Source organism: Macrobrachium rosenbergii, chromosome 27 (genome assembly GCF_040412425.1).
Source record: "Macrobrachium rosenbergii isolate ZJJX-2024 chromosome 27, ASM4041242v1, whole genome shotgun sequence".
NCBI classification, from domain to species: Eukaryota; Metazoa; Arthropoda; class Malacostraca; order Decapoda; family Palaemonidae; genus Macrobrachium; species Macrobrachium rosenbergii.
This window is the reverse complement of record NC_089767.1, coordinates 30,774,509-30,797,825: the sequence shown is the minus strand read 5'-3', so window position 1 is coordinate 30,797,825 and position 23,317 is coordinate 30,774,509. Positions and strand designations below refer to the sequence as shown.

Here is a 23,317-nt window from a genome sequence, read left to right as displayed (position 1 = left end):
TACATTTATGTAGATTATATATATATATTATATATATATATATATATATATTATATATATATATATATATATATATATATATATATATATATATATATATATGTATATTTATATTTATATATGGATAGAAATGAAAACAGAAATAAAGATGAACTTGCAAAAAAAATTAAAAAAAGTAAAAGTAAGAATGATACGAAAGTAATGAAAGTCATAGAAATAAAGAGAATAGTAACAATGAATATGTAAACGAAAAAAAATATATATATATATATATATATATATATATATATATATATATATATATATATATATATATATATATATATATATATTGTATATGAGACATTCAGTGGCGAGGTCAAGATTAACCCCTATCTCCGATCTGCGAGACAATTGATACTTGTCAGAAGGTATGACCTTACAACCTGATCATTCAGTAGCTCAGGATTCAAAAACTTACCGAAGCCGAACGTGTAACAATAAACTTTGCAAAATTGTATTAATAAGACTGCGGTTTCTGGCAGAGGGTAGTAAGGTAGCAACAGTAGTGGAAGTAGTTTTCTGTTAAGGGTAAGGAAGAGCAAATAGAAGAAATAACAGTTGTAGTCTTACTGAGGAAGGGCGATGTAAGTAGTCTTTGGTGTTTATTTTGATAGTAGTAGTTTTTGAGGGAGCAGAAGTGATCTAAGGTGTTTTAAAATGCACTTTAATTTTTCTCCTGATGGAATCCAGTTTTTTGTTTTGTTTTTATTTTGAATGAAAACAAAAGCAGAGTTGATAGAAGCAAGCAAACAGATATTAGTTGTCTTTGGTGTTAATTTTAATCGTAGTCGTTTTCAAGGGAGCAGAAGTATTCCAAAGTGTTTTAAAATTCAATTTACGTTTTCTTTAATCAGTAACCATATATATATATATATATATATATATATATATATATATATATATATATATATATATATATATATATATATATATATATATATATATATTTTTTTTTTTTTTTTTTTTTTTTTTTAATATTATGACGGAAAACAAAAACAGATGTAATACTTCACGAACATTCGATTAAAACAATAAAATAGATATTATTAGTCTTTGGTAATAATTTTAATAGTAGCAGTTGATGAAGAAGCAGAATAGGACCACAGTTACGTTTTCTTTAATCACTAACAATTTTTTTCCATTTTGTTATGACTAAAAACAAAAACAGTCATGTAATGCTTCACGACCATTTAATAGAAACAAGTAAATAGATATAATGATGTATTCATCCAATCAAAATTATTTTGAATCAATGACCAATCATTCTGCAAAAATCTAATTCAACACGAACACTGAATAAAATCGCTGAAATTCACCCGGAAATCGGTACCTTACCTGTCAGTACATCCGGGTCACATTCTTGCACTGCCGTCAATCAACAGGTGTCTCATTACAGGTGAGTGTGGGCCATTATAGCCGAGATTTCCTATGGAACTTTGAACTTAGATTAGTTTTGGCTTCCTTTTGGGCGTTAGTTACATTCACGGGGTAGACACCACGAACGTTATTATTCCAGATGATTTTCTGGGTGATTGTGATTTGAATCTTCTTCTTCTTCTTCTTCTTCTTCTTCTTCTTCTTCTTCTTCTTCTTCTTCTTCTTCTTCTTCTTCTTCTTCTTATTATTATTATTATTATTATTATTATTATTATTATTATTATTATTATTATTATTATTATTATTATTATTATTATTATTATTATTATTCAAACTGATACATAAATATGTTCTGTAAAATTTCTTTATTATTATTATTATTATTATTATTATTATTATTATTATTATTATTATTATTATTATTATTCAAACTGATACACAAATATTTTCAGTAAAATTTATTTCTTCTTCTTCTTCTTCTTCTTCTTCTTCTTCTTCTTCTTCTTCTTCTTCTTCTTCTTCTTCTTCTTCTTCTTCTTATTATTATTATTATTATTATTATTATTATTATTATTATTATTATTATTATTATTATTCAAACTGACACACAAATATGTTCTGTCAAATTTATTTCTTATTGCTATTATTATTGTTATTTATTTTTTTCAAACTGACACACAAATATATTCCGTGAAATTTGCATACTTGAAGCATAATCATTGTGTGCATAAGTAAATTAGCCAGATTTGTTTCATACCAAGGCTACCAAGATCGAGATCTCAGTGTCTACGTTTGTAACTTTCCGCGCCGTGATAAAATCAGGTACTTTGGAATTTGCAAAATATTTGAGGCTGGTATTATTACGGGGCGTATTCAAGTTATCAACACACGCTACTATACTAGTTTACAGTTTAAGCATTTCTCTTTAGAACATGATTTTGTGACCAGAAAGAATATAGCTTTTGTACAGTTAGTACAGTTAACGTACTCCATGTACATAGTGAATAGGGCGACGTTTTGTATGGAAACACTATATTTTAAGGACTCTTCACGACGTTCTAAATACTTTTTTGAGCAGTGAGAACTTAAGGCTCCTCACGAGCGTTTGCCAAGTGAAAAAATCCAGTTCGCTGTGTACACTGCTTGTCATCTTGTTAACCTTCCAAGCAGTGATTTTTGTCGGGATCTGAGCCTGACGATTCTCACGGGTGAGAATTCTCTCTCTCTCTCTCTCTCTCTCTCTCTCTCTCTCTCTCTCTCTCTCTCTCTCTCTCTCTCTCATATATATATCACACACACACACATACATATATATATATATATATATATATATACATATATTTGTATAATATGTACACATATTATATATATATATATATATTTTTATATATATATATATATATTTATATACATATATTTGTGTACACACACATATATACATATATATATACAGTATATATATATGTATGTACATCAATAAATCGACAAAATACAAAGCCATTGTCAAAAAAAAGAGATGTATTTTAAAACATACTGTATGTATTTGTAAATTATTTAGAATTTCTAGCAGGTAATTTTTGTTTTTCATAGTTTTAAAAATACATCTCTTTTTTTGACAATGGCTTTGTATTTTGTCGATTTATTGGTATGTAATTATACAACGACTGCTATTTATTCTTGTATAATGGTACAGTGATTGCTATTAATTAGTATATAATTGTGCAGTGCCTGCTATTTATTAACGTATAATTATATAATGATTGCTGTTTATTAGTATACGGTTATACAGTGATTGCTATTTATTAGTATATAATTATACAGTGATTGCTATTTATTAGTATGTAATTATAAAGTGATTGCTATTTATTAGTATATAATTATACAGTGATTGCTATTTATTAGTGCATACGTATACAATGACTGTTGTTTATTAGTATATAAATTTACAATGCTGAATAATAATAATAATAATAATAATAATAATAATAATAATAATAATAATAATAATAATAGGCACGATCCCAAGATCCCTGAAAAGGAATCCGGAAAAACAAGAGGCCGAAGTAGCTCCAGGACTCATGCAGAAGAGTGTGCTACTAGAAACAGCGCACATAGTGAGAAAAGTGAATGACTCCTAAGGAGGCAGGATGCAACCGGGAACCCCACACTTTAAAAAAAAAAAAAAAACAGTCGAATAGGATGACTGTGATAGACCAAACCAATAATAATAATAATTTTCAGCAAACTTGTAACTATAGTCTGCGGATAGAAGCTATATTGAGATTATCGACCCATGCCACTAGGCATATAGAAAGGCATTTCGCCCGGACGCCTGGCGTGGCGAAACTCCCATTTTATGAGGTTTTCAGTAAAAGCCCCGAATGACGAAACAGGCTGACTTTTAAACGCTTCTCACCATAAAGCAGGTGGAATACGACCTCGTAAACCATTCCTTCACGTGTCCACCCTCTTCCCCCTTGCGAGGGCTTTTATTTATTTTTTTAGATTTTCTTTTTTATTTGTTCTCTTGCCGATGTTCTTTGATTTTTTTATTTTATTTTAATGGTATCTTTCTTCTTTTCTTCTTTATAGTTGTTTGTTTTTTTGAATGAATAATGGGGAGAAGCAATTAAAAATGATCCCTGCACCGCATATATGAAATTTATTAGTCATCAGTTCCATCTAATAAATATTGGATACAAATCATGGCATACTGGATAATTAGTTATTTGGTAAGTATTACCGGGTGCCGTTAGATCATTACAGTGATGTTGAAAGGAGCAACTATGATAGCGGAAGTATTGATGGGAATAGTCGTGATGGCAATGACTTATTGACCAAGGCAGTGGAAGGATTTTTCAGTCTGCAAAAAAAAAAAAATTAAAAAGTGATTGCCTTATCAGTGTGTCTTACAAAAATAAAATTCGTTCGACTCGTTACTCTAAAAATCACAGTGGCTTTATAAGATATTCAAAGAAAATTTTGTAGAATTCTTATTATTTTATTGTACAGATAATATTGCATTTGATACACTGTATTTTTTTGTCACTTATTATAACTAAGTTTCTTAGACGGCGGAGCATTCAAAATGGCACCTTCATGTCACTGTTGAATTATTCTGGTCGTCAGTAAAAGCGCGTCTTTTAAAAATATATAAAAAATTAAGGAATATTTTCCGTCCTCCCGAGCTTCCCTATTCCTATAACCGTCCGACTCGTAAGAGGCAAGTTTCTTTTTTCTCCAAGTTTGATTTCCTTTTTATTTATTTTTTTAAGCTTCCTATCCCGGACAACCTTGGCATAAGAAGATAATGCTGTAGGTCTTTGTAACAAGTTTGTAAGCACTACATAATTGTTTTATCGTTTTATATATACGCATAATTCTACTTCTTTGTTTTGTCAATTCTTTGTATATATATATATATATATATATATATATATATATATATATATATATATATATATATATATATATATATATATATATACATACATACATACATAAAGGTAATGCCATGAAGGAAAGTGCCTGTATTTATATATTCATCACGTTCCATATTTTCGTGATTCGTTTATACATATATATATATATATATATATATATATATATATATATATATATACATATATATATATATATACATATATATATGTATATATATTTCTTCGAATTGGTCACTTTATTACTTGTGCATTCTTTCCCTTTGCTCTCTTAAGTGTGGTAATTCTCCTCCCCTGGCTCTTATAGTCTGAAGTCTTCCTCTGTCAGTGGTATGGTTTTTCTATCTCCGGTTTCGAGTAATTCCTTATATTATATTTCGAACCTCTTTGGTACGATTAAGACTTTATTTTACTTTTCCTTCAGTCGTCTGTATCTCTGCAGAGAGAGAGAGAGAGAGAGAGAGAGAGAGAGAGAGAGAGAGAGAGAAACCCATTAGAAGTACTGCACATACCCTCATGCGAAACTCCTCCCTAGGCTTTAAACTTGAAATGTCATCTCGGAGTTATTGTATCGCCGGAGGGGCCAAACCCACACTTCCGTGACATGGTATTCGAAATCCCTCGCGGTTGAAAGAGCTTGTTCTATTTTCGTTTCAAGTCTTCAGAGAAGACTTGCATTACAGTGAAAGTCTGTTCGAAAATAAGTCTTAAGCGTCCACTTCAAAGACGTGTTTATGTGTCAGTTAACCCCACTTGAAAGGCTTCTTCAGACGTGAAAAGTATAGCTGACAAATATCAGCCAGACTTTACCAAGAGAGACCTAACCGTAGGTCACAATCAACTTGGTATAAACATCAGTCAGCGCAAGTTCGCCTCAAATGCTGTTAAATATCAGTGAAAGTCATTCGCCTCGTAGCGTGTGATGGTGATGATGATGATGATGATGATGACACAGGTGAAGTGTGACTTGTTGCCCGGAAGTCTGCCTTATAACCTGTTGTAAAGGTTGCGTGCGCTTCTCGGCTGCCTTCGTTTTTTGTTACCCGGTGAAACAGTGCGAGACTTCCACGCGCCTTTACCGATTGGTCCGAACAGTCGCGCTTTGCCATATTCAGAGAGGCGTTTAAAGGCCTTAGTTCCGGAGGGTTAAGTCGGGGTTGATCAGTCGCCTTGCCTGGAGCGAGTTGGGGATGGTATGCTGTTATGACAGAATGCAAATTTCTGTGTCCATTTCTTACATTAATTCTGTACGTGAATGTAGTGCTGGATGATAGAGATTTTTTATGTGTATTGTAAAAGTTTCTTGATGTTAAAAATTAACTGGTAACATTTTTATATTTTGTTGCTCTTCTTACTCTTGTTAAAGGAGGGGACATGTGGTCTTTACTGATCATCAAGCATTCACTTAAAATAGTAAAGTTAATCGGATAATCGTACAAACTTAGAACTGACATGTAAGTCTTACTCTATCTGTGTGAATCATTCCGGAGTCCAGCAGTCTAAGACTGATATTCCATCATTGTCAGGCTTTCCATAGATTTAGACGGGTATTCAGTAGACTTAAGGCAGACTAAAGTTTCCCAATCTCAAACACTAGCGGATCCAGAAAAATTTCATGGGGACACCAATTTTCATAATATACATACATACATATATATACTGTATATATATATATATACATATATATATATATATATATATATATATATATATATATATATATATGTTATATATAAGTGTGTGTGTGTGTATGTGTATATATAGGCTACTCAGTAAATAACTTCATATAAGAATAGGTATAATTGTTCAAGTACCTTGCACTATTTTCCAAGGGGGGCCACGTGCCCAGGTGCCCCCTCCCCCCGGATCCGCTAGTGATCTTACACTACGCTGAAACAACTGACAAACTGATCTGGGGACAGCCATATTATGGATGATTTTCCAGTGATGTAGGTTTCCTGACTTACGTCATAAATGAATCGTGCGGATGGGCTGGTCTTAATAGACGATTACGAAATGTAACGGATGATTATTTGAACGCAAAATTAGATGTCGTTAGGAAAACGGTAATACGAAGAAGAGAGAGAGAGAGAGAGAGAGAGAGAGAGAGAGAGAGAGAGAGAGAGAGAGAGAGAGAGAGATTGATTCTGACTCAATCAGATGTGTTATCTGTTATCCAAAATTTTCATTTGTCGGAAATAATCTTGCTACGTTAACGTAGGACTTTGTCATAACTAAATGCTGTTTAAATGATGTTCCCATATTAAGAACATTATTGAATGCATTTGCTTTACACACATCAATATTTGGCAGTACGGAAGTTGTGTTATTTTTTCATATTTTCAGTTTAAATTTAAGAGACTATTTCGCAGTGTTTTGTAATGCTCTTAGTTTCCTAATTTCCTCAGTTTAACTGCCGCATAATATTAAAACCAAAATGTTAGTTGGTACAAAAGGGTTTGTAAGATTCTTAAATGAATTTGTATGTCTGCCAACGCTTATGATTTGTTTTACTCAAACGCTTTGAGGAATCTTCATGCTTTTTGTTTAGTTTAGAAACGAGAGTATGGCGTTTGCTTTTCCTTGCAGTTGCAATTAGAAGGATTTCAATATTAAATGGAGAATAGCCCTAAAAAGCAAATTGTTTTGCATTTCATTTCAATGAAAGTAAGAAGAGATAGGTAATGGTTTTCTAAAGAAAGGAGAAATCTCTTTTCATTATATAAGTTACGTGGGGGTGGAGAAAAGTTAAGCGACTTTGTTGTGGGGGGAGGGGGGGGCAGTTGGAAAGACCTTGTTAAGCACGGGGATATTAAGTCATTAATATGGAAGGCAGTATATGGTCCCCAAATTGTTTTTAAGATTCCAAAAATCAATAGTTGGCAACTCTTTCCCTTATCAACTGACAAAGATTGCTACTTACCTCACGCACGTTTCTCTCTCTCTCTCTCTCTCTCTCTCTCTCTCTCTCTCTCTCTCTCTCTCTCTCTCTCTCTCTCTCTCTCTCCGTATAATATATGTGTGTATATATATATACATGTAGATTCTATATATATATATATATATATATATATATATATATATATATATATATATATATATATATATATATATATATATATATATATATATATATATATATATATATATACATATATGTGTGTGTGTGTGAGCTCTCTGGGAAGTGCATTGCAATTTAGGTTACTTTAACAGGATGCGGTTAGTATGCCACGTTATCAAGTCGGTCTCACAGTGATCTCTAATCCTACACGTGAATTGAGGATTGCCCCAAATACTGTGAAAATATAGTAACTCGGATGCCACGATAACCAGTTATCTCTCTGAGGACCATTAGAACATTACTGTCAGAGGGTTTTTTTTTTTTTGAGATTATAGTTTCACGAAAGATTTTTTTTATTGCAATGGGCTACAGAGTTCAAGGGATATTTAAAAGGATTTAAATTTAAATTTGAATATAATTATTGTAATATTTTGAGTAAGCCAAACTTCATTTTGAGTAAATCGTGAATTATTGCCTTAATTTGCAGTGTCAGTGTGAGTACACTAATGGTCATTAGTATCCCAGGTTTTCAAATAATGTCTTTTACTGTAACACAACGGTATAATATGAAGATAAAAAGGCCCATAAAACACTATTTGAACGTTGCAACCATATATTTCGAGCACTTCCTTCTGTGCCCCTGTTCACGGGTAAAATATGGACAGATGATGTGTTACAAGAGTATATACTATATATACAAAGCATATGTATGTGTGGCAATAAGTCTCTGTTGGTATGCTTGTGACCGCACCTACATATGCTTGTATATATACTCTTGTAACACATCATCTGTCCATATTTTACCAGTGAACAGGGGCACAGAAGGAAGTGTTCGAAATATATGGTTTTCAAATAATGTTTGTTGGAGAGTTATGTATGAGCACATGTATTTATTAATGCGTGTTTATGTATGTATACAAATTTAATACCATTTTATGACTTACGCAGTCATTGATTAAGTCTACTAGTTTAAAGATATTTAGCTTCTTCCCTTACAGTATTCATAATTTCCCAACCTTCTCTTACAATTCTCGGCATCAGTAACCTAGACGATGTGACGCCAGTTTTAGTAACCATAAATCAATGTATACTTCTTTATTTATATCCATGGTTTCGGAACTGGCATGCAAAGATAGTCAGGGTTGCCAAGGTTGCAACAGACATTCGGTTGAATGCAATAGCTGTGGCTTGACGAAGCCTGTTGTTTGCTTATGCTTGCCTGAGATGTTTTGACTCAGGATTTTGTTTGTATTTTGTTTTATCTCTTAGAGAACCCCTCGTCCTGCTCTCTTTAAACATGTGTAAGAGAAACATGTAGGAGATTGACACGTGTGTAAGAGAAACGTGTAAGAGGGACATTTTTAAGAGAAACGTATCAGTTGGACACGCGTGTAAGAGAAACGTGTGAGAGAGCATGTGTAAGATGGCCACATGTGTAAAGGGGACACGTGTAAGAGAAATATGTGTAAATGGGACACGTGTAAGAGAAACATGTGTTAGAGGGACACATGTGTAAGAGAAACAGAAGGCCGCAAATAGGGGGGATAAATCGCATTCACTTGAAAGCACAAAGTTCACGAACAGAATGGAAACAAAGATCAAATTGGATAGAATAAAGCCAGTCGCCTGCAGTGGCTGAATTTTGTAAGACGTTTTATTAAAATTAAGAGTCCTATCCCTTTAAGACACACACACACACACACAGAGAGAGAGAGAGAGAGAGAGAGAGAGAGAGAGAGAGAGAGAGAGAGAGGAAATGTAACAGAGGTTTTATGACAATTAAGAGCCTTATTCCTGAGAGAGAGAGAGAGAGAGAGAGAGAGAGAGAGAGAGAGAGAGAGAGAGAGAGACAAATGAAACCCTAAGTAGTTCTATTACAATTAAGAACACTATTCCTGAGAGAGAGAGAGAGAGAGAGAGAGAGAGAGAGAGACGAAATGAAACCTCAAGAGGTTGTATGACCAATAAGAGCCTTATTCCCGAGAGAGAGAGAGAGAGAGAGAGAGAGAGAGAGAGAGAGAGAGAGAGAGAGAGAGAGAGAGAGAGAGAGAGAGAGAGGAAATGAAACCCTAGTGTGAATGACGGAAAGAGGGAGAGATTGATCGAGCTCAATCAAAGAGGGCGTGTGTTTGTGTGTTCTCAGAAGAAAACTTGAAGAAGAAGAAGAAAGTGTGGGAAGTAGATCAGTCTGTGACTTCAGGGAGGAGGAAATTGCTACTCTTTGCTTCCTATTGATATTTTTTTTTTCGGTCAATTTTTACTTAATTTTTTTTTTACATGAAAATTTCCTTATGTGTCTTGTGCTTGATGAAGTACTGACTTTGGTTTACATTTTTTGTTTTTCTTTCCATTGATTCAGTAAAGGCTAACTAAAATTGAAAGGTGTTTCCATACGGACAGCCTTTCAAAAGTTAACTGTAAGAAAAGCAAGGACGACAAATACTACTTAATACATAGCCTGTGCAACGTAAAAAAAAAAATTCTGTAAGATAATACAAAGAAGCAAGTACAACAAATAAATTTGACTAAACGAACAAAGAAAAAGATATATATATAATATATATAGAGATATATATATATATGTATGTATATATATATATATATACTGTATGTGTGTGTGTGTGCGCGCGTGGATGTTTACATATTTCTTTTGCTTGTTTGTTCAAGCTTCTTTGTATTATCTTATGCAATGATTTTTGTTTACATTGCACATGGTGGTCTTTGTTTTTCTTACATACGGAAACACACCTCTCAATTTTAGTTTGCATCAAACACTTGCCTTGTAGTCTTCTTGTGCTTACTATGATACACAAAAGGGTTGAATAAAAGAATTACGTGTAATTATAGTAGATATTATTTCTACAAAGTTAGATAAATAAAAAAAGAATGAAATGATTTGGGGTTTTTGTGATTCCATGCATCCACTAATAAGAAACGAGAAAGCTGTGTACGTTCTCAAATGAAGAAAATTGCAGGTCCAAATCGACTGAAGAGAAGTCTCACTTGTTATCCAGGAATTGCTTATCGCCAGCAAGTCATGTCTGAGGGCAAATTAGGCCTAGAAACAAATCATCATTAGCCAGACTTCTTACGCTAAACAAACTGGGCGGGTTTAAAAGCAGATCAAGCAAATAAAACTGAGAGAGAGAGAGAAACCAACTCTTTGGAAAGCGAACTCCCTAACTGCCAGTCACGAATCAAAGCCCGAGAACCACCACCGAAAGTCGCTTAGGCGAGAATCACCACCAAAAATCTCATTACGGAGGAAAACATCTACCCCGCCTGAGTGCGGTCGGACCTATCTCCCATGGAGCAGTCCTCCCACCCACCCCCTCCTCTACCATCCGCTACTCCTTGCATCCCCCCCCGTCTCTCCTCTGCAGATGGCGCGTAGGCCAAGCGCCGTGAAATTAAAACGATCGTCGTAAATCTTCTTTAATTAGGTTAACATCTGAATACTATTTATATGCTAATGACGTGCTCCGTGTCTCGCGAGCCTCGGAAGTGTTAATTTCCAGATTACGTGCTTTGTTAATCCGCATCCATTTGTCCGCAGTTGACGGTTCTGGGTCTGCTCGGCGAATCATTAGCCGGAAACCTTTTAATTTTGCTGCCAGAGTAAACCACTAATTTCTCTCTCTCTCTCTCTCTCTCTCTCTCTCTCTCTCTCTCTCTCTCTCTCTCTCTATGTATATCTATCTATATATATATATATAATATTTATATATATATGTATATATATATGTATATATATATATATATATATAGTATATAAATATATAGTATATATATATATATATATATATATATATATATATATATATATATATATATATATATATATATATATATATATATGCGTGTGTGGTGTCCTGGGTAGTGCTAATTGGTTAATCACAGCTAAAATAAATTATTATTATTATTATTATTATTATTATTATTATTATTATTATTATTATTATTATTATTCTGTGGGTACTGTCGAAAAAAAATTATCGTGATAAAATTTGGTCATTCTTGAAATAGCCGCAATTAATCCACATCAATTATATTTTTATATCACTAAAACCGGAAAAACCAAACACAGTTGTTTTTCCCTTGCGAAAGTTGCCAACCCGAAGTTACTCAATTTAAAGCTTTCTGTCTTACGGGAAGTGTGAAACCGAATGTAAAAGGTTCTTTTTCTCTTTTTAGATTGCAAAATCTTTCTTATCTTCCTTCTTTCAAGTGGTAGGTCTGTTACTTCCCATCATGATTAAACCTCATTCTTCTTTCTTCCTGTACCCTCTCCCCCGACCCTTCTTTACCATCATCGGGCACGGGCTAGAAAGGGACTTTAGATTGTAAGTTCTATTAATCTCTGCGCTTGATAAAATACAGGTTTGTATGTCGTCATCACTCCGTCTACCCTGAACAAGTATACCTTAGTTTAACCAGATCACTGAGCTGATTAACAGCTCTCCTAGGGCTGGCCCGAAGGATTAGACTTATTTTACGTCGCTAAGAACCAATTGGTTACCTAGCAACGGGACCTACAGCTTATTGTGGAATCCGAACCACATTATAGCGAGAAATGAATTTCTATCACCAGAAATAAATTCCTCTAATTCTTCATTGGCCGGCCGGAGAATCGAACGCGGGCCTAGGAGAGTACTAGCCGAGTACGATATCGGCCCATCCAATGAGGAACTGCCTTCCCTGAACAAAACACTAACGCGACACAGTTTAGTTATCGGCCAATCCTCCCACTACAGCTTACAGCACTCTTGTGACCCCCTTTTGTCATTACGATATCCGAGGATTTATGAGCCCCATAAACACGTCCCGTTCAGTTCCGTTAAATCGCAGCTTTCAGAAACCCATAGACAGGCACCTGTCGTTTCCGTGCATCCGTTGTTTCAGCAGCGGCGTCGATACTTATTAGAGAGTTTACCGACGCCGAAGAGTCGGTTGTGTTATGATTTATGGTGAGTGATGAATCGAGCGTTTTTGTTTTGGTTTCGTTCCTTTGGTGAAATCGTCGTGCCTGGGTGGGGAAGTCGGTGGTAGAATTATTAACTTGAAATTTAATTTCCCGTAGGTGGGTAGTACCGTCAGTGCACCCCACGCGGTGCGCTGTAGGCATTACCTAAGGTCTTTCATTTCTCGCTATAATGTGGTTCGGTTTCCACAATAAGCTGTAGGTCCCGTTGCTAGGTAACCAATTGGTTCTTAGCCACGTAAAATAAGTCTTAATTCTTCGGGCCAGCCCCAGGAGAGCTGTTAATCAGCTCTGTGGTCTGGTTAAACTAAGGTATACTTTAAGATCTTTTGCAGCGTCCCTTCGGCCCCTAGCTGTAACCTTTCTCATTACTTTTGCTGTACCTCCGTTCATATTTTCTTTCTTCCATCTTACTTTCCATCCTTTCCTAACAATTTTTTCATAGTGCAACTACGAGGTTTTCCTCCTGTTAAACCTTCAAAACCTTTTTACTCTTAATTTTCCTTTCAGCGCTGAATGACCTCATAGGTCCCAGCGTTTGGCTTTTGACCTAAATTTTATATTCCATTACATTCCACCATAAAACGTTGTTATTAGTTACAGGTATAATAATTCAGTATCTCTTAAAACTATTGAATTCATAGTATCAAGATTAATATTGTTGATACTACTTTGTTAATATCTTTAACAATTTCATTATAAGATTTCCACCATTTGACGTATCAGTAACAGTGACAGCAATATAATTTTCGATGCGTTAACAACAATTACAAAACCCCGACAAATCATTCATTATTGGGTAACAAACGCCTTTACCTCTCATCTCTCATCCATACATCCCATTCGCGCCCGACGCCGACGAATTCCCCCAAATACTGTCAATTTGTGGTTGCCTCAGGAACCAATAACAAATTGGGAAGCTCTAAGCTTAAGTTCGCCCGTCTTGGCTCCGATTTCCACACATCACGGTGCATGCATCGTCGGAGGCTTGACGCCCGTAAGCGGTCCCGTTCCCCTTCGCTTTTTTTTTTTCTATTTCTTTTTAACTCGAGGGGCGGCCACGCCTGCGACCGCGCCCGCGTTTTCTTGACGCCCTGTGTGCGTATGTGTGTACTTAGCTTTGAGATCATCCTCCAGCCGCCTGTATTTAACCCGCATCTTTGATTGTTCCTCTGCGCCTTCTGCTTCTCTGCTTCTTCTTCTCTCGTCCTCGCGTATGAGGGCGGGACGTAAGTTTCCGGTCATTCGACTGTGACCTCTCTCTCTCTCTCTCTCTCTCTCTCTCTCTCTCTCTCTCTCTCTCTCTCTCTCTCTCTCTCTCTCTCTCTCTCTCGTTTGTTTTGACATTCTTCAGTGATGCCAAATGCTTACCTTTTGCCAAGGAATGTGTATATTTTGCCCGAAATATCTGTTATTTTGTCAGGTAATAGCAGTTTTGTCAAATGCGTATTCCTTGTTTTCGCTAAAAATATATTTCTTTGGTTATTGCTTTTGGCTGGGAAATTAACAAAGCTGTAAGTTGACCTGAAGCGTTATTTCTTTGCAAATACATCACTGGCTCTTGGACAAGAGGCTGCGTTTAATCCTTAAATTCAGAGAGAGAGAGAGAGAGAGAGAGAGAGAGAGAGAGAGAGAGAGAGAGAGTACCGTAACGGGTTTGTCTTTATCTGTGTAGAAAGCAACTGGACAAAAGGCGTTTGTTGTAAAGGGTGGGGTTAGAGGATTCTATACTGAGAGAGAGAGAGAGAGAGAGAGAGAGAGAGAGAGAGAGGTCTATCCTATTATTTTTGTGCGTAAAATTAATAGTTTTTTTTTTACTTATAAATTGTAGTAGCTGTTAGCAAAACAGTCAACCGATTCACGACATTACAAACTAAATTTCAAATTTACAACAACATTTTCCTGTGAGACAGAGGAATTATTCTCTCCACTTTCGTTGGGGAATAATTGACGTTGAAAGTAGAGCCGACTGGACTTTGAGGCTTTTATTTAATTCAGTTAGAAGTTGTATAAAACTTCGATTTTTCTGTTTTCTCCGTTTTAATTGTTGTGTCTCCAAATTAATAATTATTTTCATTTTCCCCCTCTTAGTTTATATATATATATATATATATATATATATATATATATATATATATATATATATATATATATATATATATATATATATATATACATGTTATATATATATATATATATATATATATATATATATATATATATATATATATATATATATATATATATATGTATATATATATGTAAATTTATAGCAAAATATATATACGTCGATGATTAATATAACCTTCAAAGTACGACCTGTTTGTTGGTGTTACTACATTTCTTACATGTTTTGTATTCTGTAAATGGCCATCTTTGTTGGGAATTTTAATTACATAGATCATGGGGGCCTTGAAGCTCAGACATGATTTGCAATTACGGTTCTGTTCTTCCTGTACCTCAATTTATTTAGTTTTCATAGTACCTTTTGTTCATTTATTTGTTTTTAAGTTAAATATTCAAGTTATTTAGAGTTACACCTTTTGTTTATTTTTTTTTTTTTAAGTTAAACCAGTTTTTGTTTATTCTTTTGTTTACTTATTTGTTTTTAAGCTAAATATTCAGTTATTAAGTTATTTAGTTTTCTTAACACTTTTGTTTATTTTTTGTTTTTAAGTTAAATATTCAGTTATTAATTTATTTAGTTTTCTTAATTTATTTTTTTTATTTGTTAATAACTTATTAGTTTTTTCTTCAGAAATAGCTTTTGTTTATTCATATTTATTTTTTTAGTAGCCTTTTCTTTAGTAGATGCTGTGATCACTGGTTACTGAGCTATAAGAAATATTACCGTACTGTTTATCCATCCACCTAAATTACTGTATACCTGTTATTTAATATTTTTAGTTTTCTGTAAAAGAAAACTGCTGTGCCGGCTTTGTCTGTCCGTCCGCACTTTTTTCTCTCCGCCCTAAGATCTTAAAAACTACTGAGGCTAGAGAGCTGCAAATTGGTATGTTGATCATCCACCCTCCAATCATCAAATATACCAAATTGCAGCCATCTAGCCTCAGTAGTTTTTATTTTATTTATGGTTAAATTTAGCCACAATCGTGCTTCTGGCAACGATATAGAATAGGCCACCACCGAGCCATGGTTAAAGTTTCATGGGCCGCGGCTCATACAACATTATACCGAGACCACCGAAAGATAGATCTGTTTTCGGTGGCCTTGATAATACGGTGCAGCAGCTGCACAGAAAACTCGATTGCGCGAAGGAATTTTTACTTGTTTATCATTTAGAAAGATTTACCTAAATTCATTTTTTAAATCCCTTAATGAAAACATTTTTTTTTTCAGGTTCACGAACTAGGTCCACTGAGACAGGCTCTGGCGTCGCTTCCATAGAATAAGGAGCAAAGAAAAACAGTAACGACAAACAAGAACAACATCTAAAAGCAAACAACTACAAAAAAAAAAACAACAGGAGACATTATCAGCGAGAATCCTGAGGTTGGTGTCTGTGATGACGTTTTGGGTTGGCAATTATGGTAAAAAGAAAAAGTTTTATTGACTGGCAAAAGAGTTGGATCCGGTGGTGGTGGGCCGTTTTCACTGCCGTCATCATCATCATCATCATCATCATCGTCATTATCACGGTCATTATCATTACCACTGGCACTAGGCATTATCATCAGCGTCTGTCATCACCATAATACACAGGTTCAAGGGAATTCTGTCATCAACGTCACAACTACAGGAAAAACATTTGTCATTTTATTATGTCCAATATACGTTTATAGATGTCATCTTATTATGACTAATATACGTAAGTGTCAGGACCACACACACACACACACACACACACACACACACACACACACACACACACACACACACACACACTCTCTCTCTCTCTCTCTCTCTCTCTCCCCCGTACCTTCAGTACCATTAACGTCAACATTTCCCCTTCATCATTATTTTATCATCAACACTACACGCAAGGAAATAAGTCGCCATCGTCAGCTCGTCTTTAGTTGAGGAACGAATCGATAATACCAGTGGTGCATAAAAATGAGAGAGAGAGAGAGAGAGAGAGAGAGAGAGAGAGAGAGAGAGAGAGAGAGAAGGTGAGGTATACATAAGAAAAGGAACAGCAAAAGTTACTTTTAAAAAAAACAATTACGAATCGAAAATTGTAATGAGAGAGAGAGAGACAGACAGACAGAAGGTGAGGTACACATGAGAAAAGGAACAGCAAAAATTACTTTTTAAGAAAATAATTGCGAATCGAAAATGGTAATTATGTTTGCTGCTCAAATGGTTTACAATATAATTAAATCGTGGGTGTTCAAAGGAACATAATAAATCCCCTATGATATCTCTCTCTCTCTCTCTCTCTCTCTCTCTCTCTCTCTCTCTCTCTCTCTCTCTCTCTCTCTCTCTGAGGATTCGATTAATTTATAAGTCATTACTAGTGAAGGACATTTCACTCGGATGGAGTCGGGAAGCAACATTCAACACGCTGACGAAATCGTCTAAATATTATCTCCAGGTGGGGACACAGTTTAGTAATTTGTACACAACAGTTGATGTAGCCCCCACGTAAGGAAGTACAGACTGTGTCTTATTTACATTAATGATCTCATAGCCAAGGCTGACGTTCATTTTTACTGCCTGATATAGAGCAGAGTTGACGCCAAATCATTGCTTTGTAGTTTACCTAAATTCACTGATGACTCTGATTGACGTTATTGTGACTGTCCTAACTCTTGTTACTGATATTCATTTAGAGATTTCTGTGCTTCAGATTGGTAATTCTCACGAGGCCATGTTGGTAAAAGTTCCAGTGATTTTACTGGGTTTTATTAATAGTTTAGAAATTATTCTGATGTTTGTTTCCAGCTGTCGACTCGCTTATTCCTGTCTTAGATATCCTTTGTCTTGTCAATATTAACAACATTCAATTTATTTCTAGCTTGTTTTGAAAAGATCGCCTCGTTTAAATTGCTAATCTTCTAAATACGTAGGTGTTTCATTTAGCTGTGCCAAGTTATTTACTTCGATTTCCTAAAGCCTTTCTTTGTTTTTACCCTGTCATGTTTTGTCTGAAATATTACACTCATAATTGAGTAAATTCTCCCTTCATCATTCTCAACCGGATTGAATCAGTGGAAACTCGTGAAAGCCATAACCTCAAACACATTCCAGCTTTAGCTCCTCATCCTGTCAGTGTTTTTTATCTGTGTAATACTTCGGCTAATGTTCTTCTATTCGAGTGACTATGTAACACCTTCCAGGCCACCTTTCCCCACAGTTTTTTTTTTTCATTTTGAACTCAGCAGATGGCGGAGTTTTGGCTCTGATGACTTAACCTATCTTTGCTGTCAAGTTTTGGAATTTCATACTCGCTTCTGCTTTCCCTGATTTCTGCATTGCTCGATCGAATAGCGATATAATAACAATTTTATGTGAATGATGATGTGGCGATGCTTCTTCAAGTGTACATGGTATCTAGTTGTGTATAGCAACAACTTTTACAAAGATACATTTTAAATAAATAAATATATATATTTTAAATAATTATATTATATATATATATATATATATATATATATATATATATATATATATATATATATTATATATATATATATAATTGAATAATATATATAATATATATGCATATGTATATATATATATATATATATATATATATATATATATATATATTAAATAATATAATATATATTATACATATGATATATAAAACAACATACGTACCATACAAACAAACCCACCATTTACAGCTTTCGGAGTAGATTCCACTATTCAGTGTTAATGAGTATAACAATGACTCGGGTTGAACAGACGACCTTACGTAGATCATCAATCAGGAATACCGGAGCCTTGAAACGCAAACGGACAAAAGTGTGAGACACAAAGTCGGGTAAGTCGGGTTCAAGGTTGAGGAGAGAGTTCGTCGTCAGAAGGGGCAGGTGAGGCCTCCCTTTTTCCCACCCCCTTATTCACCCTTCTCATCCTTCTTCTTCTTATTGTTATTCTTCTTCTTCTTCATCTCCTTCTTCTCCTTCTCCTCCTTTGTCTTTCCACTCCTGCTTTCCTCACTCTTCTCCTTCTCCTCCTCCTCCTTTGTCTTTCCGCTCCTGCTTTCCTTACTATTATCCTCCTCCTCCTCCTCCTCCTCCTCCTCCTCCTCCTCCTCCTCCTCCTCCTCCTCCTCCTCCTCCTCCTCCTCCTCCTCCTTTATATTTCCCCTCCTGCCTTCCTCACTCTCCTTCTTCTCCTCCTTTGTCTTTCCATTCCTGCTTTCCTCACTTTTCTCCTTCTCCTCCTCCTTTGTCTTTCCACTCCTGCTTTCCTTACTATTCTCCTCCTCCTCCTCCTCCTTTATATTTTCCCTCCTGCTTTCCTCACTCTCCTTCTTCTCCTCCTTTTTCTTTCCACTCCTGCTTTCCTCACTCTTCTCCGCCTCCTCCTTCTCCTCCGTTTTCCCCCCTCCTGCTTTCCTCATTCTTCTTCTCCTCTTTGTCCTCCTTTTTCTTTCCCCTCCTGCTTTCCTCACTCTTCTCCTTCTCCTCCTCGTTTTTCATTCCCCTCCTCCTTTCCTCAGTCTTCTCTTTCTCGGCCTTTTTCTTTTCCCTCCAGTCTTTACTCTTATCCTTCTTCTCCTCCTTTTTCTTTTCCTTTCCCTCCTCCTTTCTTCACTTCTCCCATTCTCTTCCTCTCCCATTTTCGCTCTATAGTTTTGTTTACCCTTTACGTTCGCCTCTTGTCATCATCGTCTTGTGTGTTCTTCATTTTCTTCCTTCATCTCTTCTTCTTCTTCCCATCTCATTTTTCTCTTCATCCTTTCCCGTAATTCCTCCACTCCTCCTGTTTTGTTTTCCCATTACATTCACCTCTGGTTATCGTCATGTGTGTTCTTCATTCTCGTTCTTCAGTTCTCTTTACTTCGAAAGGTTTAAGCTGTATTCCTTTTTCAGGATCCTTTTTCTTTATTCCTTCTATCGTTATGTATTTCTTCTTACTCCTCTTCCTTCGGTTCTCTGTACTTCGGAAGATTTTATTTTCCCTCAGTTCTCTGTACTTCGGAAGATTTTATTTTCCCTCAGTTCTCTGTACTTCGGAAGACTTTATTTTTCCCGGAAGATTTTATTTTCCCTCAGTTCTCTGTACTTCGGAAGATTTTATTTTCCCTCAGTTCTCTGTACTTCGGAAGATTTTATTTTCCCTCAGTTCTCTGTACTTCGGAAGATTTTATTTTCCCGCAGTTCTCTGTACTTCGGAAGATTTTATTTTCCCTCAGTTCTCTGTACTTCGGAAGATTTTATTTTCCCTCAGTTCTCTGTACTTTGGAAGATTTTATTTTCCAGTTCCTTCGGAAGATTTTATTTTTCAGTTCTCTGTACTTCGGAAGATTTTATTTTTCTTCAGTTCTCTGTACTTGGAAGATTTTGTTTTTCTTCAGTTCTCTGTACTTTGGAAGATTTTATTTTCCTTTTATTTTTCTTTCAGTTCTTTGTACTTGGAAGATTTTATTTTTCTTCAGTTTTCTGTACTTGGAAGATTTTATTTTCCCTCAGTTCTCCGTACTTGGAAAATTTTATTTTCTTCAGTTTTCATTCAATTTTTTCCCTCAGTTCTCTGTACTTCGGAAGATTTTATTTTTCTTCCATTCAATTTTTCCCTCAGTTCTCTGTACTTCGGAAGATTTTATTTTTCTTCAGTTTTCTGTACAATTTTTTTTCTTCCATTCAGTTCTCTGTACTTCGGAAGATTTTATTTTTCTTCAGTTTTCTGTACTTCGGAAGATTTTATTTTTCTTCCATTCAATTTTTCCCTCAGTTCTCTGTACTTCGGAAGATTTTATTTTTCTTCCATTCAATTTTTCCCTCAGTTCTCTGTACTTCGGAAGATTTTATTTTTCTTCAGTTTTCTGTACTTCGGAAGATTTTATTTTTCTTCCATTCAATTTTTCTTCAGTTTTCTGTACTTCGGAAGATTTTATTTTTCTTCAGTTTTCTGTACTTCGGAAGATTTTATTTTTCTTCCATTCATTTTTTCCTTCAGTTCTCTGTACTTCGAAAGATTTTATTTTCCTTCAGTTCTCTGTACTTCGGAAGATTTTATTATTTTTCTTCAGTTTTCTGTACTCCGGAAGATTTTATTTTCCTTCCATTCATTTTTTCCTTCAGTCCTCTGTACTTCGCAAAATTTTATTTTTCTTCCATTCAATTTTTCCTTCAGTTCTCTGTATTTCGAAAGATTTTATTTTTCTTCAGTTTTCTGTACTTCGGGAGATTTTATTTTTCTTCCATTCATTTTATCCTTCAGCTCTCTGTACGTCGGAATATTTTATTTTCCTTCTGTTCTCTGTAATTTGGAAGATTTTATTTTTCTTCCATTCAATTTTTCCTTCAGTTCTCTGTACTTCGGAAGATTTTATTTTTCTTCAGTTTTCTGTACTTTGGAAGATTTTGTTTTTCTTCCATTCATTTTTTCCTTCAGTCCTCTGTACTTCGCAAAATTTTATTTTTCTTCTATTCAATTTTTCCTTCAGTTCTCTGTATTTCGAAAGATTTTATTTTTCTTCAGTTTTCTGTACTCCGGAAGATTTTATTTTTCTTCCATTCAATTTTTCCCTCAGTTCTCTGTACTTCGGAAGATTTTATTTTTCTTCAGTTTTCTGTACTTCGGAAGATTTTATTTTTCTTCAGTTTTCTGTACTTCGGAAGATTTTATTTTTCTTCCATTCATTTTTTCCCTCAGTTCTCTGTATTTCGGAAGATTTTATTTTTCTTCAGTTTTCTGTACTTCGGAAGATTTTATTTTTCTTCCATTCATTTTCCTTCAGTTCTCTGTACTTTGAAAGATTTTATTTTTCTTCAGTTTTCTGTACTTCGGAAGATTTTATTATTTTTCTTCAGTTTTCTGTACTCCGGAAGATTTTATTTTCCTTCCATTCATTTTTTCATTCAGTTCTCTGTATTTCGAAAGATTTTATTTTTCTTCAGTTTTCTGTACTTCGGAAGATTTTATTTTTCTTCAGTTTTCTGTACTTCGGAAGATTTTATTTTTCTTCAGTTCTCTATACTTCGGAAGATTTTATTTTTCTTCAGTTCTCTGTACTTCGGAAGATTTTATTTTTCTTCAGTTTTCTGTACTTCGGAAGATTTTTTTTTTCAGTTCTCTGTACTTCGGAAGATTTTATTTTTCTTCAGTTTTCTGTATTTCGAAAGATTTTATTTTTCTTCAGTTTTCTGTACTTCCGGAAGATTTTATTTTTTTCAGTTTTCTGTACTTCAATTTTTTTTTCTTCAGTTTTCTGTACTTGGAAGATTTTATTTTTCTTCAGTTTTCTGTACTTCGGAAGATTTTATTATTTTCTTCAGTTTTCTGTACTTCGGAAGATTTTATTTTTCTTCAGTTTTCTGTATTCATTTTATTTTTCTTCAGTTTTCTGTACTTCGAAAGATTTTATTTTTCTTCAGTTTTCTGTACTTTGAAAGATTTTTTTTTCCATTCATTTTTTCTCAGTTCTCTGAAAATTTTATTTTTTTCCATTTAATTTTTCCTCAGTTTTCTGTACTTCGGAAGATTTTATTTTTCTTCAGTTTTCATTCAATTTTATTTTTCAGTTCTCTGTACTTCGGAAGATTTTATTTTTCTTCAGTTTTCTGTACTTCGAAAGATTTTATTTTCCCTCAGTTCTCTGTACTTCGGAAAATTTTATTTTTCTTCCATTCAATTTTTCCCTCAGTTCTCTGTACTTCGGAAGATTTTATTTTTCTTCCATTCAATTTTTCCCTCAGTTCTCTGTACTTCGGAAGATTTTATTTTTCTTCGGTTTTCTGTATTTCTGAAGATTTTATTTTTCTTCAGTTTTCTGTACTTCGGAAGATTTTATTTTTCTTCAGTTTTCTGTACTTCGGAAGATTTTATTTTTCTTCAGTTTTCTGTATTTCTGAAGATTTTATTTTTCTTCAGTTTTCTGTACTTCGGAAGATTTTATTTTTCTTCAGTTTTCTGTACTTCGGAAGATTTTATTTTTCTTCAGTTTTCTGTACTTCGGAAGATTTTATTTTCTTTTATTTTTCTTCAGTTTTCTGTATTTCTGAAAGATTTTATTTTTCTTCAGTTCTCTGTACTTCGGAAGATTTTATTATTTTTCTTCAGTTTTCTGTACTCCGGAAGATTTTATTTTCCTTCCATTCATTTTTTCCTTCAGTTCTCTGTATTTCGAAAGATTTTATTTTTCTTCAATTCTCTGTACTCCGGAAGATTTTTTATTTTCTTCAGTTTTCTGTACTTGGAAGATTTTATTTTCCTTCCATTTTATTTTTTCTTCAGTTCTCTGTATTTTGAAAGATTTTGTTTTTCTTCAGTTTTCTG

At 34.3% G+C, this 23,317-nt stretch overlaps 2 protein-coding genes across 4 annotated transcripts in view; one reads left to right on the top strand and one right to left on the bottom strand.

Moving 5' to 3' along the window:
• The window catches only part of LOC136853542 (metabotropic glutamate receptor), a 188,165-nt gene that overhangs the window by 46,362 nt on the left and 118,486 nt on the right, over nt 1–23,317 (top strand). For all 3 annotated transcript variants that reach the window (XM_067129254.1, XM_067129252.1, XM_067129251.1), the window contains exon 2: nt 16,262–16,414. The gene's annotated coding sequence lies outside the window, so the exon portion shown is untranslated. The remainder of the gene's footprint in view (nt 1–16,261; nt 16,415–23,317) is intronic.
• On the bottom strand, nt 18,927–19,436 carry LOC136853319 (nucleolar protein 58-like). The gene has a single exon (XM_067128680.1). It carries the CDS (start codon nt 19,434–19,436, stop codon nt 18,927–18,929), a length of 510 nt encoding a protein of 169 aa, XP_066984781.1.

Bases quoted from the DNA above. Each gene is read 5' to 3' on its own strand.
- LOC136853319 (XM_067128680.1), bottom strand. From the start codon at position 19,436: ATGAGGAAAGCAGGAGGGGGGAAAACGGAGGAGAAGGAGGAGGCGGAG.